Below are 22,602 nucleotides of genomic sequence, written 5' to 3' on the forward strand. Positions count from 1 at the left end.
GCTAGCTGAGTCAAAGCTGATAAAATCTAGTGGGAAAGTGCTGCAGAAAGCTTCACTCCACTGCACTGGCTAAGCTTCCCGAGTGTAGCGGTGAGTTAAGAGCGCTGTGAGTTGCAGCTCTTCTGTGAGGGCAAGAAGAGTTCTTGTTAGGCAGAGCTGGGGTCAGGGAGATAGTGGGTACCAATGTTACTGTAATTCAGTGTCAAGACATTACGGAGCAAAGGGAATGGTTTTGAAGTGGCTTTCCTCTTTCAGTGTACTCAGTTTTCCATAAGCCAGCATAGATAACATTTTTCCAAGAAATCCAGGTGTGGCAGAAGCTGTGCCATACAGTTCTGTGTGTGATTCACCACAAGGCTGTTACTGTGAGGCATTGGTAGTAAACGTGATCTGCGCTCTGAATGATTGTTGTCCTTTGCAAGTGCTGCTCAAGTGATGCCCCTGTAATCTTACTGCTTGTGGAAAAACTTTGTATAGCTGTCTTTGTTCTTTTTCAGGATTAAACTGATCTTTTACCGTAGAACAAAAACCCCTGAGGCTACATTGGTCAATTAGCAGACATTCAGATTACCTTTAGCAAGGGCACAGCTAATAGAGGTACTGCATCTTTTTTTAGTGTAAAGCTAATTTAATGCCTAACAAGAAGCACAGGCTTAAAGAATCTCTGAGCATCTTTGCCCCACTCCTAATGATAACATGAAGAAACTCTCCAAAACTTAGAAAGCAGAACAAAGAGTAGAGTGGGAAGCTAATAGGAAAATGTGTCATGCTGCCATGGTATCAGAGCGTGTATGTTCTCAAGACTTTTAAAACAGACTGTTAGTGAGTTCTTGTTGCAGCTACAGTTCTAGGACTGTGGGAAGGTGGGGAGGCAGTCAAAGGTATGATGTTGATGCTTAACATCATTACAATGCTGCTTGCTGTGCTGCTTCTTTAATTACTGTTAGAGCCACAGCCTGTAATTTGAGAATCGTGGGTTATGTTCCTTGCCTTGCCAAGACTTGACTCCTTTTCCTTCAAAATACTGAATTGTCATAATCATGCTTGAAGCTTAAGGACATCCAAAATTAGAGGCATCGTTATAGAAATCATCCTTTTCAGCTGAACTCTAAACCAATAGAGTTCTTGCTGCCACCTGCTTTCTTGTGTAAAGATGTTAGTGGCTGAAAGGCCATTTGAAGAGGCTTTTTCTTTTGTGTGGCTTTTGTCCCCTGAAATCAGTTGGACATACCTATGCCTCTGACCTTCTTTCTTCTTAGTCTTTCTGACCACTACACAAAGAAACTTTCTGAACCCTAGCTGGTACTTCAGTGGTACAAAGTGAAAAACAATGCCAGAATGAGTCTAAAATCACTATATGTAATGCTACTGGCTGGCAATGTGACTCGCGTTTGTCTCATCCCCCATCACTCATTCTGGCTTCCCCTTTTATTTTTTAATCCTTTCTGGTTTTTCTTCCCTTCCCTTTCCTGTCTCAGAGTATAGCTGAGTAGTTTCCCCTTTTTTCTCAAAACCAGTTTTGCTCCTGGAATGATCATTGCTCTAGTCAGAATATAAAGGGAGGCTGCATCCAAGACAAGTCTTCTCAGAGACGGGACACAGATGAGTTTTGCTAGACCAGGAGAGGAAACAAGGAGGCTTTTGACTGCACAGGCTCAGGTTGGTCCATGTAATGCAGAATGCTTTATATTAATGGGAAAAAAGAAGTATTTTGCAGCTCTGAGATAAGGTGTGGTGTTTATCAACAGGGGAATGCATTTCTTGTAAGCTGCTGGGGCTGGTTTGATGTCAGGCAGAGTATTTTCTCTATGATAAGTAATGATTACTTTTATGTCAGTCCGGCTTAATAAAAGTTAACTGACAATGTAATGTGTAACACGTATGTGCTGAGGATGTTTGGAATCTTTCTCTGTGCTGGAGCAGAAAAACAGTGAAGGTTTGAGATGACCTGGGAGAGAAACACAGCAAGACATGTGTGAAATCCCAGCCCCTGTGTAGCTGCTGATGGTCAGAACTCTGTTCCCACTCTCCCTGCCCCTAAACAGGATGGCTAAAACTGTGAATTCTGAGGTTTCTGGCAGCCTTCCTGAGCCACTGGAAATGATAGTGGCTACTGCAGTCAACTCATACATGTGATAGAAGGATGGGAATTAATGACTGGGATTTCAGAAGGTACTCATTATGGAACAGTCTGACCACGAAGGGGCAAAGAAATAAAAATAATGCCACTTTCGTATTCAAAAGGCAAAGAAGCCTGGGTATAGAAGCATTTGGGGTTTCTGCATCTGTTTACCTGCACGCTTCCAGTCTGAAAAGTAGTTTTTCTGACCCTGCAGTTAATAGCAGGCCCTTGTTGGGAAGCAAGTAACTAACAACCTCAGAGTATAGCTGCTGTAGGGGAGCATTGCAGCAGGCTCCCACCAAACACCCAGAAACACTTCATCAATGGGAATGCTTCCGCAGGCTCTTGGTGCATCTGTGTGTTAGCCACACAGGTGGGGTTGTGAGCCTGAACTGCTGAAGCAGCGCAGGTGGGATCTGTGAGAGGCAGGTGGGATCTGTGAGGGGCGGCTGATCTTGTGGTTTCCTGGTGCATGATTTGCGCCTCTGTTTTCACAGTGAAAAACCTATACAGTTTTGTGTGCCCCTTTGCACATGGCTGAAGTACAGCACGCTGAAAAACAGCTTTTGTGATTACAGCTGAACACAGGTAAGGCTGTTGCCATTGGGAGTTTTGACAGAGCCTTTTGTGGGTGTTGGATTTAGTGATTGTGTAGTGAGACAGGAACACAGGGATCTCTGAAATGTTGGGAGGTGGAAAAGTGTGAGCTGTTCGTAAAGCAGAGGCAACAGCCAATTAGGAGAGTTGTAAACAAATTTTCACTTCTTCAGAGGGTGGTTAGCTTCAAATTGGAAAGTTGCAGTTTGCCATCAGCTTATCCTGCTTTGTGTTCCACTGTTTTTGTATAGTTAGTGGGGATTAAAGACTTAATTCTAAGCATAGCTGAGCATCTGGAGAACCCTTGGTGAAGTCAGTGAGGTTTGACAGCATGTTCTTGGGGTATGTTGTTGGGAATATCGAGTTAGCTGATTTTCATCTGTTTGTGGGGCTCTTGATGACTTGTCTCTTGCCAATAGACCTGTTGCTAAATAGTTTCACTTTCTTCTTCCAGCGAGTTCTGGGAGATGTTCATCTGCTTGGAGGGAGATGATCAAGCTTTGGTGACTTTGGTTTTCTCAGAATTTCACACTAGCTCTCCTTCGTGTATGTGTCAGCAGCATTGGTGCTAGGCTCGCAGCTGCTGACATCTCCAGTCTGGGACTGCCCTGTTCTTTCAGGTATGACTGTAGTGTGTCACCGTGTTCTGCAGGTGATTTGCAAGCAGTGAGTTAAAGACCACATGGGAAATGTGTTCCTGTATCTAAGATGCTTTTCCACTACTCTAGAAGGCTTAAAGTCTGTTTGTTTGTTTTCTATTTTTGTTTTTCAAGACAGGGCAACACAGCTCACTGATACTTCTCGCTCGCCAGCATGTTGGAAGAAGATAATGATGAGACATGTTGGAATAACCTGGAGAACTTCCGAGTGAAGCTGATCTCTGTGATAGATCCTTCCCGTATAACACCCTACCTCCGCCAGTGCAAAGTGATCAGCCATGACGATGAGGAACAAGTTCTTAACGACCCGAGCCTGGTCATGCGCAAGCGGAAGGCAGGTGGGTGAAGTGCAGCCTTTGGCCCCGCAGATGCTCCCATGTTCTGTCGGCTCTTGGGAGCAAATTGGAACGGAGTGCTAATGACTGGGCCTGAAAACACGTTGCTTCTAGGTTACCGTCTGCCTGTGCTTAGACACAAGTGTTGTAGGCACTGCTGTGCAGCCCCTTCGCCATCCCCAGCACGTCATTGTGGGGAGAGGAGGAATGGAGGTAGCTCTATCGATGCGTTCCTGAGCTGGATGAGGGTGATGGGAGCACAGAGGGTGTGCAGCCTTATGGCGCCTGGATCTCTAGATTAGCGTAAGGGAGGGAGTTGCTTGGGTTTAACCCACAAGGCTATTCTTGTGTAACAATTTTGCAGAGGGAGATTTCCAAGATTAATTCAGCATGTATTGTCCCTCGTTCCTATCTTCTAATGTTTGAGGAAACACTGGCTACACATTAAGTAAATTCTTTGTGACTGTTCTATACCGTCTTGGTCTTGTTCCAACCAGAGAGAATGACAGAATTCATTACGCTATTAGTCTGTCCTTTGAATTGGATTAACTTTTATTAATAAATTACTGAGGGTCACTGAAAAAAAAAATATTTTCCCTGTTTTCAGATTGGGGAACTGTAGAACACAGACAAGAAGTACCTTGGGCTTGATTTGGTATGGCATATTTCTAGACAAAGTAGGGAACTGAGCTCAAAGTGTTTCTAGTCCAGGGTTTCCTAGGCTTGTCCCTGCGACCTCTCTAGTTCTGTGCAGCATTCTTATGCCAGTCATCCTTTTTTCCCATATTTGCCTCTGGTATTCAGAAGCGAAGCCTTGAGCTGCGGAAACTCTTATGGTGCTTTAACTTACCTTTTCTGTAATTATCAGCAGGATAAGACAAAGTGCTCTTCTGAGATCTGCTTTTTGCACTCTACTATAGTAGGAGTGAGGTATAATGTTTAAATTTTAACTGTTCTTTCACAGTTTAAATACTTATATATAGTTACTGGGGAATTGGCTTAGGATTGACTGGGGGATTTGATCCCAGGGGCTGTAATCTGCATGTGGAGAAAGCGGAGCAATTTTTTCTTATGTTAGAAATAGGTAGAGAGATAAATAAATGAATAGAATATCCTGTTTCTATTATTTCAGGTGTTCTTCTGGACATTCTTCAGCGAACAGGACACAAGGGCTTTGAGGCATTTCTGGAGAGTCTTGAGCTTTATTATCCACAACTGTATAAGAAGATAACTGGCAAGGAGCCCAGCAGGGTTTTCTCTATGATTATAGGTAACGTTTGTGTTCTGAAAAACAGCTCTTCATTTGGTGTTGCAGTGCAAATTAAGCGGGGATTCACCTGCACTTTTGCCTCTCCCCAGCTTTGCTGAGCAGTCAGGGGCCTTCCCTGGCTTCTCCGTGTGCTTCGGAAGGGTTCTGGCAAGAATGGCTCTGCTGTCTGGTGTCACAGGCTGGATCTGGGAGGGTGGAGGAGGAAGCAGAAGGATCAGTTCTTCTGCCTGTTCTGTCAGTGACACTGTGGTGTAGACTGGCACAGAACAGGGGGGAAACTGCGGAGATAATTTGGTCACACATGCCTGCAGGGTTTGCATGCTTGTTGGTGGCATGTGATGATCCCAGGCTGAAGGGATAGGTGGGAACCTGTGCTCTGTGTGTGTCTGGGGAACAGGCAGGGCAGCAGTGGCTGACGCCTGCCCACCACACAGACAGTGCTGGGGAATCTGGCCTGAGCCAGCTGCTGATGAACGAGATCATGAAGCTGCAGAGCACCGTGCAGGAGGAGCGGCGGAAGGCCCAGGAGCTCACCATGTGGCTGCACGCCAAAGAGAACACGATCAGGGAGATGTGGGTGAGGGACAGCCTGCTCCGCAAGCATCAAGAGCGGGCACAGAAGATGAAGGAGGAGAGGGACAGCCTGAGCAAGGAGCTGCGGAAGTGCAAGGATGAGAACTACAACCTGGCGATGTGCTATGCCAAACAGAGCGAGGAGAAGAGCGCTGCCCTCATGAAGAACCGGGACTTGATCCTAGAGGTCAGTCACCCTTTTCTCAAGGGTCACCTCTTTTTTTCCCCATCTGAACTGATCCCTGGAAGGCTGTGCTGTGCACCAGACCTATCCTTCCTCAGGATGGTCTGGACCAGTCCAGCATAAAGTACTGTGCATCTTCTCTAGCAGGTGGCATGCCTTGGTGGTCCCTAGCTCAGCCCTGTAGGTCCATGTATGACAACTTTTGCTGTGAAGAATTAGGTCTTTCCCTCATTCAAGACTGTCCTCTCTCACCCAGGCAGTACAGGAACATCATGTTGTATCTGTTAGCGCACAGTGGGACTGTGGTCCCTGGAGCACCAAACTTCCCGAGGGAAACAGCTAGGGAGAAGCTTGCCTCGTGTTTGTCTGGGGAATGGAGTGAGAACTGGTTTTGCAAGTCAGTTTTCTCCTTGTTACTGATGAGCTCTGAACCTTCTTGTAGATCGATCACTTGAAGCACAGCCTCATGAAGGCTGAGGATGACTGCAAACTGGAGCGTAAGCACACAATGAAACTGAAGCACGCCATAGAGCAGCGTCCAAGCCATGAGGTGATGTGGGAGATCCAGCAGGAGAAGGAGTTGCTCTTGGCCAAGAATCAGGAGCTGGAGAACACTCTCCAGGTTGGTAGGGGTTGTTGAATATGGGCTCCCAAGAAAGGTTTATTTGTAGCAGCCAGGGCAGTGATGGAGCTGCGCTGAAGATTGTGTGGGTTGGCTGTGGCCTTGTTCTGCCAAGTCAGAGCACTTAGGATCGTAGGGAGAGAGTTAATATGAAGTTAGATGGTTGCTGTATCTCAGTTTGTTTGTTTGTCCAGCAGGTTGCCAGGGAACAGAATCTGGAGAACAGCCTCTCCAAGGACACCCTGGAGAATGACTGTAGCCAGATACTAGAAGAACGCCGGGAGCTGATGAACACCATTTACAGCCTTCGCAAGGAGCTGCGGCGAGCTGAGGTGCTCCAAGACAAAGTGCGTGATGCAGTACAGATTACTGCTGAGGGTCAGTGGGTAAGACAGGCAGACGAAGCACCTGCAGTGTCTTGCCTGTGAAGCAGAGGGGCTGCTCAGCAGCAATCCTCACTGGCCCTACTCTAGTATAACTGTGTTAGAGTGCCTTTTTTCAACAGACTATAATATTTCAGCATTCTGTGTCTGTGGCATTAACTGTTACCTGTTAACGCCTTTGTTATTTAACAGTTCCTGCCTCAGCCTGGAGGGTGATGGGAGCTTTTTTCATGACTGGCAGCTCAGATACATGTAAATCCATTGTGTTTGCAGTCCTCCTAGTCATGTTGACCAACCTTCTGGTTGGCCTGGCTCCAGCTGGACAGTCTGGCAGAACTTTGACGTTCCATGGAGGTCTGGCCATAGCAATCTGTGGCACAGAGCAGAAGTGGTGAGAGTCTAGCTCAGATTCTGCCCACAAGCAGAGTGGTTTTGACCTTGTCTCAACAGTATGCAGAGGAAAAAGAGATGCTTGAACTACAGTGTGTGTCTCTGAGGAAGGACTCCCAGATGTATAAAAAACGGATTGAAGCTGTCTTGCAGCAAATGGAGGAAGTGGCTTCAGAAAGAGACCAGGTGATAAAACATTCCTCTTGGAGCTGCTGCTAATCCTTGCTTTGCTGCTTGAAGTGGGCAGATACTGTAACACTGAATGTATCGTTGTGTGACATGCTGTGGCACGTGTTATCCCTTACACCAGGCACTCCTGACTCGAGAACAGTTCTATATGCAGTACTCCAAGAACCTGGTCGAGAGGGACGCTTACCGCAAGCAGGTTCGGGAGCTGGGGGAGCGATGTGATGAAATGCAACTGCAGCTTTTCCAAAAGGAGAGTCAGTTACTGGCTACTGAAGCCAAGCTGAAAAGGTTGCAGCTGGAGCTACCCACACCGGTATGCCTGTGGGGTTGTCCTCTGTCTGATGGGTTGGGAAGCTGAGCGTGGGGCCAGAGTGTGGCTGTTCAAATTCAGCAGGCAGTGGCCAACTGCATGGATAACCATTTCCATGCAAGTTCTGAGTTGAGAGAAATGAAAGATGACAGTCCCTATTACCTCACCCTAGTTCCAGGCAGCAGGGATAAGCTGGACTGATGCAAGCTGAGGCCTTCTGTTCGTGTTTGGAGCACATCCAAAGGTGATGAGGGGATCCTCAGCTGCCAGAGAGCGAACTCTTATTTAGAGACTGTGTAAGAGCCATTTGGATGAAATTAGGAGTGTAGGGGTGCTAAAGTTTCTGGAAGTAAATTAGGTATAAAGGGGTTTTTAATTAGTGTGGCATCTTGTGTACTTTCTCCAAGTGGTTAGACAGCAGTGTCAGAGGGAGGAATTCCACACTTCTATGTTTTCTGGAGCTTTTAGTGTCCGGTGTGCTCCCTTACTGCCAATTCCTTGCTTATGAGAAATGACTAATTTATACTGATTTCATTTCAGACCTCTGACCTGGATGATACCTCCTCCAGAGATTCCCAGGAAGTGAGTAGGGTGCCTTGTTTACCTTTTACTTTCTTCTGGGATGGTTTCAAATTCCTCACTTGTGCTCAGTTCCCCAAGTAACAGCAGTTTTCAGTCCATGGCTCAGGCTCATTTCAGTGATAATCAGAAAGTCCAGAGGCAGCAAAACACCAGTGACAGAATCTGCTTGTGTCTTGAGATTTCTAAGTGTAGGACCCAGTTATGGCATTAGTCAGCGAGATTTGTTGAGTCTAAGCATATCAGGGGAATTGAATTATTTTGAGTTGCTTCTAATTGTCTCTCTTGTGGGAGAACAGGCAAAAATAAATCTTACTCAGGGGATGTTGGTAGTAAAGAGTTTTCACTTCTGTCATGGCTTAACCCCAGCCTGTAATTTAAGTACCACGTAGCCACTCACTCACTCCCCCCGCCCCACAAAGGGATGGGGAGGAGAATTGGGAAGGAATATCAAACTTGAGGGTCGAGATAAGAACAATTCAATAATTGAAACAAAATGAAAGTAGTAATAATTATAACAATTGTAATTAAAAGGAGGGAGAAGGGGAGAAGAACAAATCCAAAGGGAAGGGAGAAAAGAAAGTAAGTGATGCGCAGTACAGTTGCTCACCACCTGCTTGACTGATGGCCAGCCAGTCGCCCAGCAGTGATCAGCAGGGCCTGGCCAACCCCCCCTATTTTCTATACTGAGCTTGACGTCCTATGGTATGGAATACCTCTTTGGCCAGTTCAGGTCAGCTGCCTTGGCTGCGTTGCCTCCCAATTTCTTGTGCCTTTCCACCCTTCTGACTGGCAGGGCCTGAGACAGTGAGAAGTCCTTGACTTCCTATAAACATTACCTAGCAACAACTAAAAACGTCAATGTGTTATTAACATTGTTCTCACATCAAATCCAAAATGTAGCGCTGCTGCAGCTGCTAAGAAGAAAATTAATTCTATCCCAGCTGAAACCAGGACAACTTGGTTTATAACTTTAGTGTGGAAGCGATTGTCACACTGTCTAGAAGCAAAAAGTATAAATGAGGCCAAAGGAGCTGGATCTGTTAATGGAGGATAAATCCATCAGATCTGTAACTTCTGGTTCAGTCTGCTGTTTTGCTGACAGCAAGGTGAACTAGGGAAAGGTCAGTTCTACATGTCCTGTTCCTTACATTCCTCCATCTGTGCCTAGCTACTGTGTGAGACAGGATAAGGGATGGTTCTCATGTTCTTGCTTTGTTTCTGTCCCATAGCTTACTCTTCATGGTCATCTAGATGAAGATACACAGCCGACTAAAAGTAAGGCTTTTCCTGGGAAAACAGAGTAGAGTTCTTGAGAGCATGGTCCAGTGTTTCAAAGAGGCAGGAAAATACATTCCTGGGTTTTATTTTTAGAGAATAATAGGTAGTCTGACTGGGGACTCAGTTTGTGAGAGGTGCTTCTCGGTGGGGTGTGCTTGGCACTCTGAGTAAGACCTCTTTGGGGTGACCCAGAACAGGTACCCATACATCAAGGCATTCTGCCATACCACCACCTTCCTTACCTATAAAAAGGAGAACATGTCCCCACATGCTGGGAACAGTGAATGCTTGAAAGCCCTTTTGAGGTAAAAAGCTCCACAGGCTGGTTTTTTTACTGCATGGTCTCTGAAAGGGTCTTTCATATGGCTGAATGACCTGGGAAAAGTGATGTCATTAGACCATCCTAGGACCTTGAGTAGTTTGGATTTTTTTGTTTGTTTGGGTTTTTTTGTTTTTTGGTTTTTTTTGAGGTAATCTTGTCTACTGAATTTGTACAGGAAAAGTCACCTGGTACATTTGAGAAATAGCTCCTTGGTGCCTTTTTTCCTCCAACTCCTCTTGCATTTGTGGCAGAGCTGAGAACAGAAAAAAACATCCTTCCACTTCAGCTAGACCATGTGGCTTTCTCCAGGGATTTTTCCCTCCCCTCTTCCCTTTTATGTTGCAGGCTGTTTTCACCAAAGCAGAACCATGTACTTAATGCTGTCACTGGTTCTGTTTCTGTGGCATCCCCAGTGGAAATGACTCAGCAGTGTGGAAAGGAATTGATAGGCTCCTCCAAGAACTTGAAATTCTCTTTCAAAACATGTTGAGAAAGGAAGTAAACCAGCACAGTAGAAAAAAAAAATAATCTGTTTTGATCTCCTGGAAGATCCAAATGATCTTTTTGTTCATTGAGATGGGAGATTTTTCACAAAAACTGAACAACACTGATCCAAAAAGCCTGTCATTATTCTACCTCAGTCAGTTCAAAACCGTGTGTCACATTACCTGATCACTACATATGGATTTTTACTAAACTGTGTGAAGTGCCTTGATACGCACAGCTTAGTTGCTGGGGAACAGGGATGAATTGTGGTTAAAATAATGATAAACGTGATTTCTTGTGGTGAACTCTTAACATGATTATTTTTTAAAATGACGCTAAGCAGAGGTGCTACTTTGCAAAGGTTCATTTTGCTCCTGCATAAGCAGAAACTGGAAAGCTGCTGTCTCTTTCTGATGAGGAACTCTGTCATCATAAGCAAGATAGAGGGTTCAAGTAAAATGAGAAGTAACTCTTGCATTGATCACAGGACTGAATCCTGAACATTTTGAGGCTTGGTTTCAGTTCTGCTGTTAACTCTGTGTAGTGCTGGGCAGCTGTTACATTACAGCTATTGCTGTTTGATGAACTGGTGGAGGGAGAAGTTACTTCGCAATGGCATCTATGACTAAAGCAGTGATTTTTTTCCTTCTTTTAGAAGATTTCCCTGAAGGACAAGACCAGCAATTTAGTACTCGAGAGAGCAGTCTGCCTCCAAAGTCACCAAGTGTAAGAGAATCTTTGTGAGCTCTTCTTTACTATGACTGGGTTTGTGATCTTTAATGTTCTTCTTAATGACGGATTTACCAGGTTTGAGAAGCATGTAACCAGCTACTGCTTTTCCAAAATCTGAGCACTTTGTGCAAAATTCACCCTCCAAAAAGGGTGAGCTCTGAACAGCAGAACACTTACAGTGATTATTTCTCCATCTGTGCCTAGAAACTTCTAATTACTTTCTAGCCTTAATCTCTGGGTATGGATGGTCTCCAGTTTAATTGTCTGCAGTATTACTGTTGGTACAGGAAACAATCCCAGATTTACAAATGGGAGGGAATAAAGATGGTAAGAATATGCGAAACAGTACGTATTACCATCCTGCACACACGATATTGGGCAGCCCAGAAATGAACTTGCTTTTTTCAGTCTGTAGGCCCAAGCAGATGTAGGAAGCCAGCTCTGTGCAGTAGACTGCTTTCCTGGAGGAGTGTTTTGGTAGTGAACAGCTGTTCTTGGTCATCTGAAAGCATAGGCTGCCATTCTTTTTTTCTCTTTCACGTAGATGTAAAATGATTCCTTGCGCAAACAAGTCAGAGAGGAGAAGTGACCAAGCTTCGCTGGGTAGGGTGCAGTATTTTACTATGCAGAGGCTAGATGCAGTACATCAGCCCCCAAACTGGCCACCTTTGCAAACAGGTTTCACTACCTGGTGCTAATATTTGTTTGATTTTTTTTGCAGTTCAAGGGGTGTGGCTTAGCCAACGAGGAACTGGCAGAAAAGGAGCGGAGGAGGATGAAGGACTGCTTTGAGCGTTACCGAAGGTCTGGACTTCAGTAAGCAGGACTAATTCAGAGATACCCATGTAATCTAACTGATTAGCTTGTTGTATGTATTTCCTCTTTTCTGTCCATCCCCAGCCCCCAGGTTTGATTCACGGAGGGCACAAATCCATTACAGATCTTCTCTTCAGAGTCTCATGCTGAACTGGTTGAGACTCCTCTTTTAGTGCTAGAGGTAGCCAAGACAGCAATGATTGCATTTGCTCCGGACCTTGCACTCCCTTCCACAGCAGGGAGTGGAGGGCACTCCAAAGATCTGCTAGTTTAATGGGTTTGATAGATTTCTCCCCTGTGCGTGAAACCTGACATTCACTGCCTGTCTGCCACACTGCTGATATTCAAGATCAGGCTCCCACAACTGTGAATGGGAGCTGATTTCCACCCTTGATACTTGTTTGAAGGCCTCTCCTAATGCCTGGTGTCGTCACAGATCAGCACCTTTGTGGAGCCTGAAGCTAATGAAACCCTTGCGAAATAGGGACCTTAGTTCTAGAATTGGGTAGAAGTGCTCCTAATGGCGCAGTAAACTACTCTTTTAGACTGTTGACAATGTTTTTGTTAAAGAAAGGACTTTGGGTAGGATTTCTTGGCTTCTTCAACTGAACATCAACACACCACACTTCAGGGAACGTAAGAATATCTGCATCAGTCTGGGGCAATTCTCTTTACCTTGTGCTTGCTGGTACTCACAGTGTTGTTGGGTGTGTGGGCAAACCGTCATGTTAATTAAACAGTAAATGGGTTGATACGCACTAAACCTCCCCCCATGAGCTCCCCAATGCCACTTGTTTGCAGAAAACACCTTCTAAAACTGAAATGTCTAGTCTTGTTTTCAGAAAGAGAGCAATGCGAAGGGTCCCGAAGGACCGACACCACGAGGCGGACTGGGAGAACACCACCGGCAGCGACAACACCGACACCGAGGGCTCCTGAGGGTTGGGAGCCCAGCTCCCTCAGCATGGCTCTCTCAAGGGCCTCTTTCATTTGAAAGCATCTAAACAACCAGTTATGATAGTCAGCGTTTGTAATGGGACGATATTTTTCAGCTCTGCTGTCCCCGTGTCTATCGCTCTCTGAGAAAAGCAGTGAGGCGGGAGATGCGTAAATAAAATAAACGGGATTAAATATTCGCTCCCTGCCCGCGGGTGGGCTGCTTGTTGCTTCAAGGCGGGTCCCCTTGGGCCCGGGGCAGCCGTGCTCCAGCGGGGGGCTGGCGGGGCCCGGGGCCGCCCTCGAATTGGTGCCTGCCCGCCCCCGGCATGGCGGCCGCCGCCTCAGTGCCCGCCCCCGGCATGGCGGCCGCCGCCTCAGTGCCCGCCTCCGGCATGGCGGCCGGCGCCTCAGTGCCCGCCCCTGTCGCGCCTGCGCCAGCGCCATGCAGCGGGCGGCGCGGGCAGTGGTAGGGGCCCTGCTCCGCGCCCCGCCGCCATGGCGGCCCCACCGCCCCCCGGCCGCCCCGCTGCCCCGCCGCCTGGCCTGCAGCTCCGCCGGGGCGGGGCGGCCGCGGGCCGCGCAGTACCGCCTGGTGTACACCTGCAAGGTGGGCGGGGGGGCCGGGCTGAGGTAAAGGGCCCTCCCGGAGAGAGGGCCTGGCCGGGGGCGGCGGGCCGGCTGCCCGGGCCCGAGGCTGCCGTGGCGCGACCTGGGCGCCAGTTCCAGGCGGGATGTTGGGAGAGGCTCCCTCAGGGAACGGGCAGGCAGGCGCTGGCCCCGGCCGCCGACGCGGAGGAGTGTCACCCCCGCCGGGGCGGCGCGGAGGGGGCGGCCTGGGCCGGGGTTGGCGGGGTCTGAGGCCTTTTCCAACTGAAACGCTTCCCTGACCCTACGATCCAGCCCCCTTGTAATAACTAGAGATGAGGGAGGGGGAAAAACACCTTTTCATCAGGTAAATAAAATGTTTTTTTCTCGCAAAAAGTCAAGAAGCTGCAGTTCCTGTGGTCACGAAGCCCATTTTGTTTGTTTTGTAGGTCTGCCAGACCCGGTCAGCAAAGACGATTTCCAAGCTGGCCTACCATAACGGGGTGGTGATCGTGAAGTGTCCCGGCTGCGGGAACCACCACGTCATAGCGGATAACCTGGGCTGGTTCTCCGACCTGGAAGGAAAGAGGTAGGTGTGCCAGCCACGCTCTCCTCCAGCCAGGGAAAGGGCTGCTCAGCTGGTACATTCTTTTTTTTAATGCTTTCAAAGCATGGTTCAGAGAAGACCAAAGTTTTTGTTGAGTATCGTTCTGTTTCATCCACTTTCTTAAATCACGCAAAGTGAGTTTTTTAATCTGTAATTTGACTGTTGCTACCTACGGCTGAAATAAATGGTGCAAAGCTGCAGCAGCAGCTGTGTAATACACAGGTATCCTTGTTGGTGCCAGCAGGTGAATTGCTGTGTGTGGTTCTTCTCTTCTTCCTCAGGCTTTATCAGGCCACTGCCAGGTTTCCCTAAGCATTTCAAATGTGTAGGCTCATTGCTGCTGAATTTCAATGATTTCTAGCTCCCTGACATACCTTTAAACATTATTGTTTAGCCATAATTGCTAAAGTTATTGATCCTAATGGATGAAAGTACTCCCATAAGGTTTGGGTGGTTTTACCTGCTTTCCAAACTATGCAGAAATACTGTGGTGATGCTCGTGCGTGATTCACTGTGTGGCGTTAATCCTGAGAGCAAAGTGTGGAAGAGCGAGCCTGTGCTTGACTTTCATGTTCAGCCTTTGCTGTGGTGACGCTGTTGGTTTTCAAATCGCTGTTAAGGAATATCGAGGAAATCCTGGCAGCCAAAGGGGAGAAGGTGAGACGTGTGGTTGGCGAGGAAGCCTTGGAACTGCTTCTGGAAAACTCAGCAGATACTGGGTCTCAGGGGCAGCCCACAGAGGGAGAAAGCGGTGAAGCTCCCCCAGAGACTGGCAGCAAGGGACAGACCTGACAAATAGGATTTGTGTCGATCTGCTGATGACAAGAGAGACTCTTTAACTTTTGTTCCTTTATTTCAGCTGTCTGTGTTTTAAAATAAACTCGGGCATTGGTCTTTCTCTGTTGTGTGTCTTTGTCTTGTGTAGTTTTGCCTTTGGTCAAGCTAATGTAGAGATGGAATGTAGATATTTTTCCTGATGCTTGTTTTGCTGACTTCGCTGAAGCACCAAGACTTGCCTTAGTGTCAGGAGCCCTGCTTTGTTCTCTGCTGAGGAGGCAGCCAGTAATTCTTTGTCCATGTGTTCTGGCCTAGGGAGGTACAGCTGTAGCTGGAGTTCTAATGATGTCTGGCCTTGCCCAGGTGTTGCGTGGTAGCTGTTTGCCGAGCTTGTGGAGATGCATCCCACGGCAGAGCAGCTGAGCAGAAGGAGACAACTGATACAACCTGAGGAGACGGGGCCCTGACCCCACGTGAGTTTACAAAGCCAAAATGACCCTGCAGAAGGGTCAGATCACTAGCTCTTAGTGCGGTCATGTGTTGCTTTTTTTCTTTCCTTTGCCATTTTCCAGAGTTTTGCTTCTGTGCCCCTCATGCCAGGGTTGAAAGTCTCCTGGATTTGTGGGTTACAGAGTGAGCTGCCCTGTGGGAATCCCACTCGGGGTGATGAGTCGGTGAGTGGCTTCCCAGAATTGGGGTTATGCAACTTGTTGGTGAGGGGGAGGATGGGCGTGAAGGCAAAATTAGTATTTGTGAAGCATGTTGGAGATAAGTAGAGCGCCTAGAAAAGTTGTCTTATAGTTACTTGACAGATATTGAGGTGCTCATTAATGCTACTGCTGCATGTTAAGAGCAGTTAGAAGAAAAAATAATAATTTAATAAGTGAAAAATGTAGGTGTTTACCAGCATATAACACTCGGGTAGTGATGAATCAGACAGTGAGGTGATCGTACTGTGCTTTGTTAGGGCTTACTTCTGCCTGCATGAACATTTAACTTCTCTCGAGGTCTGTTAGCTTGAAGTACAGTAAAGTGTCAGCTTTCTTACAGTTTTAAACTCGCAATCAAAGAAATAATTCAGGTTGGAAGAGACCTTTGGAGGTTTCTAGTCCGGCTCCCTTGTTCAGAGGAGGATGCTCGGGGTCTTGTCTTGAACATCTTTGAGGATGGAGATCCTACAACCTCTTTGGACCCCTGTTCTGGTCTTTGACTGATCCTATAGTAAGAAAACCCATCACCTAAGTGAAATTTCCTGTGTTTGAACTTGCACCCGTTACCTTCTTTTCAAATGCTGTGCACTTCTGAGGAGAGCCTGTCTCTGTTCTCTATGTCCCCTCATTAGCAAGCTATACAGAAAGCAGTAAAATGCCTCTTAGCCTTTGTGTCTCCAGGCTGAACAAACCCAGTTCTTTTAGCCAAGCATGTCCAGGTGCTCGTTCGTGGGCCTTATCCAGCCAAGAATTCAGTGAGGGCATTGCTGTACTAATGAGGATTAATGAGTTTGATTAATCTGAAGCGTTTGTAGGGATTTTATGTGTGTTGCATTATAAGCATGGATCAGAGCAACAGGAAAGTAGTCATGTTTTCCTGTTGGTATATAAATTCAAAGTGATGAAACAGCATTGAGGGGCAGGAACTTCATCTGTCAGCCAGCCTGTGTGTGTTCAGATCCCAGTGAAATAACAGCTCCATCTGAAACAACTACATTCTGGAGTGATCCACGTGTTAGGAAACGGGAGTCTTGCATCTTCAACCATTGCTGTGTGCTCGCCCTGTTGTGAGTTGCTGGTGCATATTAGCACTCTGCTGGAAGAGTGGTTATTTTATTACCTTTTTACCTGACAATCAGTATTCTATTTCCATTGTGCTCATACCTTTGATGGGGTGGAACAGAGCAGCTGTTGCAGGATCCACGTTGCCTTGGGAACAGTTCATTTACAACCTGACTCTTTTAATGCTGTTTTCCTTACCTTTCTTACCTGTTTCTGTGCCCTAGCTACAGAAAGGTGGTGCTAGTTTTTGCTGTGTTACAGTAAAAACTGTAGCAAAGTCTGTCCGTGTTGGCTGTTAACTAGATTTTAGTGTTTCCTCGGCTCAGTGTCCGCTGGCCTTAGGTGCTTTCTGGAGGCAGGACAGAGCGCTGGTCCCTGTGCCTTGAGGCTTGGCGCTGGTGCAGCAGGCTGGCCTGCTGCTGCCTTCTGCAGCACCCAGAACTGAGGGTGGAGGGTGATGTATTTTTCCTGCTGCTCTGAAGGTTCAGGCCAACATCATGGACACACTCTCGAGTTGCCCCAGGGGAGATTCAGGTTGGATATTAGGAAAAAGTTTCTTTACGGAAAGGGTGGTCAAGCACTGGAATGAACAGGCTGTCCAGGGAAGTGGTTGAGCCCAGTCTAAGTGATCCTATGAAAACAGGAGGCAGCAGATGACAGAGTGGGTGAGGTGCTGGCACGGAGTGCAAGGAGCTCGCTGCTCACTGTTGCCTGTCAGAGGTCTGAAGCAGGCAGGGTGTGCAGGGAGTGCAGCCCCCAGGGGCACCAAGCACTGAGCCTGCAGTACGCAGCTGTGCAGGGGAGAATTTGTGCTTCTCATGACAAAACCTTACGGGGCTTTCAGCTGGAAGGGGAGAGGGTTGCAGCTGTGTGAGGCAATTTGCATATAATACAGAAAGATTTGCTGCTAATAGATCGCAGGGAAAAAAGGAATTTTGTTCTCCCTTTTGAAGTGGGTTTTTCTGAAAAATGTTGTGTCATGGGAAGTGTGTGTTCTTCTTTAAAGGGGACACAGGTGAGCATGCTTTGTTTAAGGGGAGCCCAGCAGACCTTGTTTTAGCCAAAGATGAGGGAGCAGGGAGAAGAGAAGGAGCCTTCCTCCTGAACTGGAGGTATGTCAAGATGGGGAAAAAAGTGACGTGAAGGTCTGGTGCAGTGGAGCAGAGGAGGGTGACTGAAGGTGCAGGGTGAGTCTTTGCTGCACAGAGGAGAAGTAGTGATTTCAGGGGGGGTAAAGTAGCATTCGCAGGATGGGCTGCACACATGAAGCTGCTTGTACATTCCTTGAAGCATGCCATAGTGGCTGTTAAGGGATGGATCCAGTTCCCGAATCCTGTCCCACAAGGGCTTTTCTGCAAAATGGCAAATACTTTGCCTCTTTGTTTTCTGTGTCCGAGCAAATCCTTATGTAGTGCAGAGTTAATCTGATCAGTGTGGGACTGAGGGGTTGCATCAGTCAGCTGCAGGGGTTACTGGTGTTCTGGCCCGTGCTCAGGAGACAGGCAGTGGTGTTGGTGAAGGTGAGATGGGTGCCCTGTGGGGCTGGGAAGTGAGCAGTGATGGGACTTGCCGAAGGAAGGCCTTTGCAGGCCTGAACAAGAGGGAGGCTGCAGTGCAGAGGCTCATTTGCTGGGGCTACCTGCCATGACCCCCTGATGCTTTTTGCTACTAGTGTGAACATGTGTGTGCTGCGTGGGACTCTGCTGCCTTACAGAGATGGTGATTCTAGACCCTGCCACGCTTGGGTGTGCTGTAGAAGGCTGAGCGGTACCAAGGAGCCACTTGGGAGCCCCTCTGGGGGAGATTTGCCTGCTTTGCTGAAGTGGTATTTGGGCAGGTATGTTTCTTTTCCTGTAGCAGCAGCGCAGGTGGTGAGGAACGGCTGTGAAATGAATTGCTGCTGATTTGTGCTGCTTGCATAGGGCCTAACATAGGTGGGTTCTGGCCCTACTTAACGTAGGCAGAGAGGCACAGCGAGGGCGAGTCCTCCACTCAAACCCTGTGTGCCTGCGTCTGCGCCGTGTCCCTGGGCTGGGCTGTGCAGCACAGGGATGGCCCTGCCTTACTGCAAAGCTGCGCAGGAGTTAACTGAGCCCACAGCTGCGTCCTGGCCTAGGGGGGCCCCAGGGGATTGCTAGGAGAGCTGCCGAAAGCTGTCCAACTCCAGACTGAAATTTACAGTGCTGGGTGCTCTGGGCCAGCGTAGCCCTTCCTGCAGGCTGAGAGCCTTTCCAGCCAAATGGAGATCAATGATGGCTGGAGCAGGAACAGCGTGAGGCTCTGGGGAGGGCTGAGGTAAGTGCAGAGACTCAGCCCTGACATGAGTTGGCAGATGAGCAATACAAAAATCCCCACAGGCCTGTGACATCAGCCCTGTCTTGCAAGCGCCTCTCAGGGCACGTGCACAGCTGAGTAGGAGAGATTAGTATCTTGCATTGCTGCTGGGTTTTTTTAGAGTTCCTCTTCACCTCCAGACCTGCACCGGGGTCAGCACCCTGCTCTGTGGGGACTCGCGCTTTGCAGCTGTAGCAGCAGTGTTTTGGGAGACGGGCCGCGTTAGCACGGCACGGGCCACGGCAATCCCGGCTCTATCCGGCGGGTGTCAGCAGCGGAGGGCTCTTCCCTGTGTGGGACCAAGCTCTGCGAGCCTGGGCTCCTTGGTGGCATGGGCGAGGGGAGGGCTGGCGTTCGGACGCTGGCACGCTGCTGTCTGCTGCTGCAAGGGGTTGCAGGCTGTGAGCTGCTCTGGAGATTCAGCTGTAGCCATTGCCTCCTGCTCTGGGGCAGGGAGCCTGAAAGAGAGAACGTTTACTGGAGAGCATGTGCTTCCTTCCCCAGCTGCTACGGACACAGACAGCAGGTGAGACCCCATCACTCACTCACAGGGATTTAATCTTTTCCTGGGAATCTAAGCCTCTGTCGTTTGCGTACCTGGGGGCATGGTTCTGTCCCCCAGTCTCACACAGAGACTTCTAGCACAGAGCTTCTTGTGTCCAGGCACCCAGAGGCGTGAGAATGCCTGATGAGAACAAGCTGGTGGCGCTTCATTAATCTTTGATCAGGACTGGCAGTGGCCAGCACAAGTTAGTGGGGCGTGGGAAGACCAGCTGTGACTTGGCTTTATCCTCACAGGGCTCAGGATCCAAAGTCAGCTGCTCTCAGGTCTACTTTCTAGCGAAGTCCTAATGGCTTGCTCATGCCTGCTGTGTTGGAATGAGCCAGCGCTGCTGCTTGCTGCTTTGTGAGTATCTTCACTCAGGGCTGGTGCCAGGGCTCTGCACAGCACTTGCTGCCCTTTTCCTCTAGTAGCTGCTGCTGGGCACACAAGATGCAGCTTTTGGGCCAGGTGCCGAGACAGGGCTGAGCCGGAGCCCCCAGGAGGGCCTGAAAGGAAGGGCTCGGCCACGGTCCTGGAGGAGACCTTAAGCTGACAGAAAAGCAGTTTTTTTCCTGGCCACTGCAGGGCTGCTTTGTCTGCCCTGTTGTCCTGGTAACTTCTGGGCCTGGGTGGTTGCTCTGGGCAGGGAATGCCCAGGGCTCGGTGTGTTCCCTCTGCAGCCCATAGTCAGAGCGATGCTGTGCGTTGAAGGCAGGCAGAGCTGAGGACGGTGGTTGCTGCCTCAGAGCCCTGTGTGCTTTTAATGTAAAGGGAGGTGTAGGTGGGTGCATACACCCTTCTAACACTTAAACCTGGTGGTCTCTGCCACAAGAGACCACCACCCATGCCCAACCCCCTTCCAAAGGGCCAGCGTCAGCCTTGCTGTTGGCAAAGCAGGCAGGCTGGCCAAGAAGTAATGGGAATGAATGAAATGAATTTCTGTCACTGAAGTTTAGACACAAATATTTATTAAGCACAACCCCCCTCCCCTTCCCCTTGAGCTGTATTCATTTCTAATATATTAATTCATTTGGCAGATTATTTTTGTTTTTAGAAAAAAAAAAGTACCTGTGGGTCAGAAATTCCCCATTAAAATGACATTAGCAAATGCACATGTAAAAAATAAATAAGCTCATACATTCAAGTATATGGCAAATAATTAACACCTCAGAAAGCTTAATGGTCAGATTCCAGTTCACCACTTGGCTGAGAGCTGCACAAGCCCGAGCCTGCAGCTGGTCAAGTCACCTTCACCTTCAGTGTTTTCCTCCTCTTTCCAAACGCAAGCCAGGTCGGTATGCAGGTGGCTGGGCAGGTCCTGCCCCTTCTCCAGAGCTCTGACCAGCCCCAGGGAGGAGGCCGAGCCTTGGCCAAGCAGTCCATGCAGCAGCGTGGCAGGTGAGTGCTCCCTGGTAGCAGGTAAAATGCAGCTAACTCTCCACATGGTCAGTGCAGGCAGGTTAAATGCCCGATGAGCAGCATCACTGGTCTAAAAATCTTACTGCTGGTTGGAAATGTTTCCATCGAATGCATTTCAAAGAGAAAGTGCTGATTTGTTCTCTATAAGAACATATCTGCTTTGGCAGAACTCATTACTGGAGCTTCTGAAGTCCAAGATAGCCTAGCTGGTCAAGCAAGTGAAAAATACTCCACCTCCTGAAGTTAGATCCCTGCTTGCTTCCTCTCTGGGCTGATTTTTCCAGCTGTTCCAAGAGGGGAAGGAACAAAAGTAAATGTAGACTCTTGCGCTTGTGTGGGGGGTGGAGCTGACTTCCAGCCAGCACCCCGGTCTGGGGCTCTCGTGAGGCTCCATTCTTGGAGACAGATTGGGCAAAACCAGAGTGCCTTGCCGGGAGCAGCTGGGCCAGGGCCTGCAGGGACTGGGAAAAGCTCAGCACTGGTTTGGGAGGAAGCAAGGGGAGGGAGAGGCTATTATTCCCAACTGCTGCTGGACACAAAAGGGAGGAGAGCAACTCCTGACAAGCCGTGGCCAGAAACCTCCTGGCTTTCAGAGCGGGTCATTGCTGAATGCAGGCCTGCCCACAGGACAAATCCTGCAGGAGACTTCTGGCTCAGCAGCACCAGGAGCCACCAGCTGCCCACATGTGCCGAACAGGGACCTCCTTCCCCCTGTCCTGGGTCTGCAGATCGGGGCGCACAGCTGGCGGTTACTGGTCAGGCTCCGTCCCAGGCTGGAGCTGGGCTTTGTTGCACGGCTGCTCTCTAGAGGTGAGCAGATCCCACTAAAGCTGATGGCGAGCGGGGCTTTGCTCCTGCTCAGGAGGTCCCGGTACAGGACTGGGGCTGGGGAGCCGGTGGGGGTGTCCTAGGGCTCACTGCTGAGTCCTCAGCAAACCTAAAATAAGGTGTGTGGGACCATGACCGCAGGGGTGAGGGTGAAAAGGACCGGTGTGGCCTCTGACTTGGGCTCATTTCCTCCTGTAGAAGGAACAAAGCTGAGCAAGACGTTCCAGGGAAGGAGCCAGAGCAATCTGTGTCACCTCACGATGCAGGCGAAACAGGACAACTTCAAAATGGAAAAGGTGCTCTTCCCTTCCCCCATGAAATTAAAACTGTTGTGGAAATAAAAGACATCAAGGCTGGAGTTAACTACCCACTCTGGGCTCCTCCTTTGCCTGACAGCACAAGTTCCTGGATTTTTAGGTGATAAGCAAAGGGGCTGCTAAAGTAGTCTTCCCTCCTGTTGTGCCTGGTGTTACAGCAGCCACAGGTCCTAAAAATACCCCTTGTTTAAAAACTGTCCCCTCCTCCAGTGGGCCTTCCTGTAACACTGCCTGCGCCGAGCGAGGAGGTACGGCTCCCCGTGTCCCCGGGGCAGCTCCCTGGAGAAGTCTGTGGTAGCGCAGGAGTGCTGGGGTTTGTAACCACGTACGCTTTTTTCTTTTTTTAAAAAAACCAACAAAACAAAACAAAATGAAACCGAAACCACCCCCCCCCAAACCAAACCCCTGTTCTTAGCTGGAACCAGGCCTCTGCGGCTCCTCTGCTGCCTCTTCCTGAGCGGAGGCCAAGTCTACCCGCTGCTCGTCCATTCGTTTGGCCTGGACACGCTGGATGAGGCTGAAAAAGTCTTCGTCTGGCATAGTGGGGCCACGGGGGATGGAGTCTGGTGGTGCACAGCGCTGGTCATCTATCCTGGAGGACTGCACGGGGAGGAGAGCGGGCGTTAGGAC

At 48.8% G+C, this 22,602-nt stretch overlaps 3 protein-coding genes across 15 annotated transcripts in view; 2 read left to right on the forward strand and 1 right to left on the reverse strand.

The window, feature by feature from the left end:
* The first annotated feature begins 1,466 nt into the window (after nt 1-1,466).
* CARD9 (caspase recruitment domain family member 9) lies at nt 1,467-12,985 on the forward strand. Of its 10 annotated transcripts, none has more exons than XM_056351099.1 (14): nt 1,467-1,659; nt 3,174-3,339; nt 3,493-3,716; nt 4,846-4,983; nt 5,418-5,743; nt 6,183-6,362; nt 6,557-6,694; nt 7,196-7,321; nt 7,446-7,637; nt 8,175-8,216; nt 9,446-9,491; nt 10,958-11,028; nt 11,756-11,850; nt 12,681-12,985. In XM_056351099.1, the coding sequence occupies exons 3-14, from the start codon at nt 3,533-3,535 to the stop codon at nt 12,787-12,789; spliced, it is 1,647 nt and encodes a 548-aa protein (XP_056207074.1). In that variant the 5' UTR covers nt 1,467-1,659; nt 3,174-3,339; nt 3,493-3,532; the 3' UTR covers nt 12,790-12,985. The 10 variants fall into 10 exon arrangements, 7 of the variants coding, with proteins under 7 accessions (XP_056207074.1, XP_056207071.1, XP_056207073.1 ...); XM_056351096.1 differs by having other exon boundaries at nt 1,468-1,659; nt 6,557-6,709; XM_056351098.1 differs by having other exon boundaries at nt 1,468-1,659; nt 6,557-6,709; nt 12,693-12,985.
* Nucleotides 12,978-14,879, forward strand: DNLZ (DNL-type zinc finger). Its single transcript, XM_056351106.1, has 3 exons — nt 12,978-13,396; nt 13,824-13,963; nt 14,602-14,879. The coding sequence occupies exons 1-3, from the start codon at nt 13,232-13,234 to the stop codon at nt 14,771-14,773; spliced, it is 477 nt and encodes a 158-aa protein (XP_056207081.1). The 5' UTR covers nt 12,978-13,231; the 3' UTR covers nt 14,774-14,879.
* Nucleotides 14,880-20,354: 5,475 nt separating this feature from the next.
* Nucleotides 20,355-22,602, reverse strand: part of GPSM1 (G protein signaling modulator 1) — an 83,047-nt gene continuing 80,799 nt past the window's right edge. For all 4 annotated transcript variants that reach the window (XM_056351090.1, XM_056351091.1, XM_056351092.1 and 1 more), the window contains one exon: nt 20,355-22,572. In XM_056351090.1, coding sequence (XP_056207065.1) covers nt 22,384-22,572 — 189 coding nt within the window. In that variant the 3' untranslated portion in view covers nt 20,355-22,383. The remainder of the gene's footprint in view (nt 22,573-22,602) is intronic.

Source organism: Falco biarmicus, chromosome 9, assembly GCF_023638135.1.
Source record: "Falco biarmicus isolate bFalBia1 chromosome 9, bFalBia1.pri, whole genome shotgun sequence".
In the NCBI taxonomy this organism is placed as follows: domain Eukaryota; kingdom Metazoa; phylum Chordata; class Aves; order Falconiformes; family Falconidae; genus Falco; species Falco biarmicus.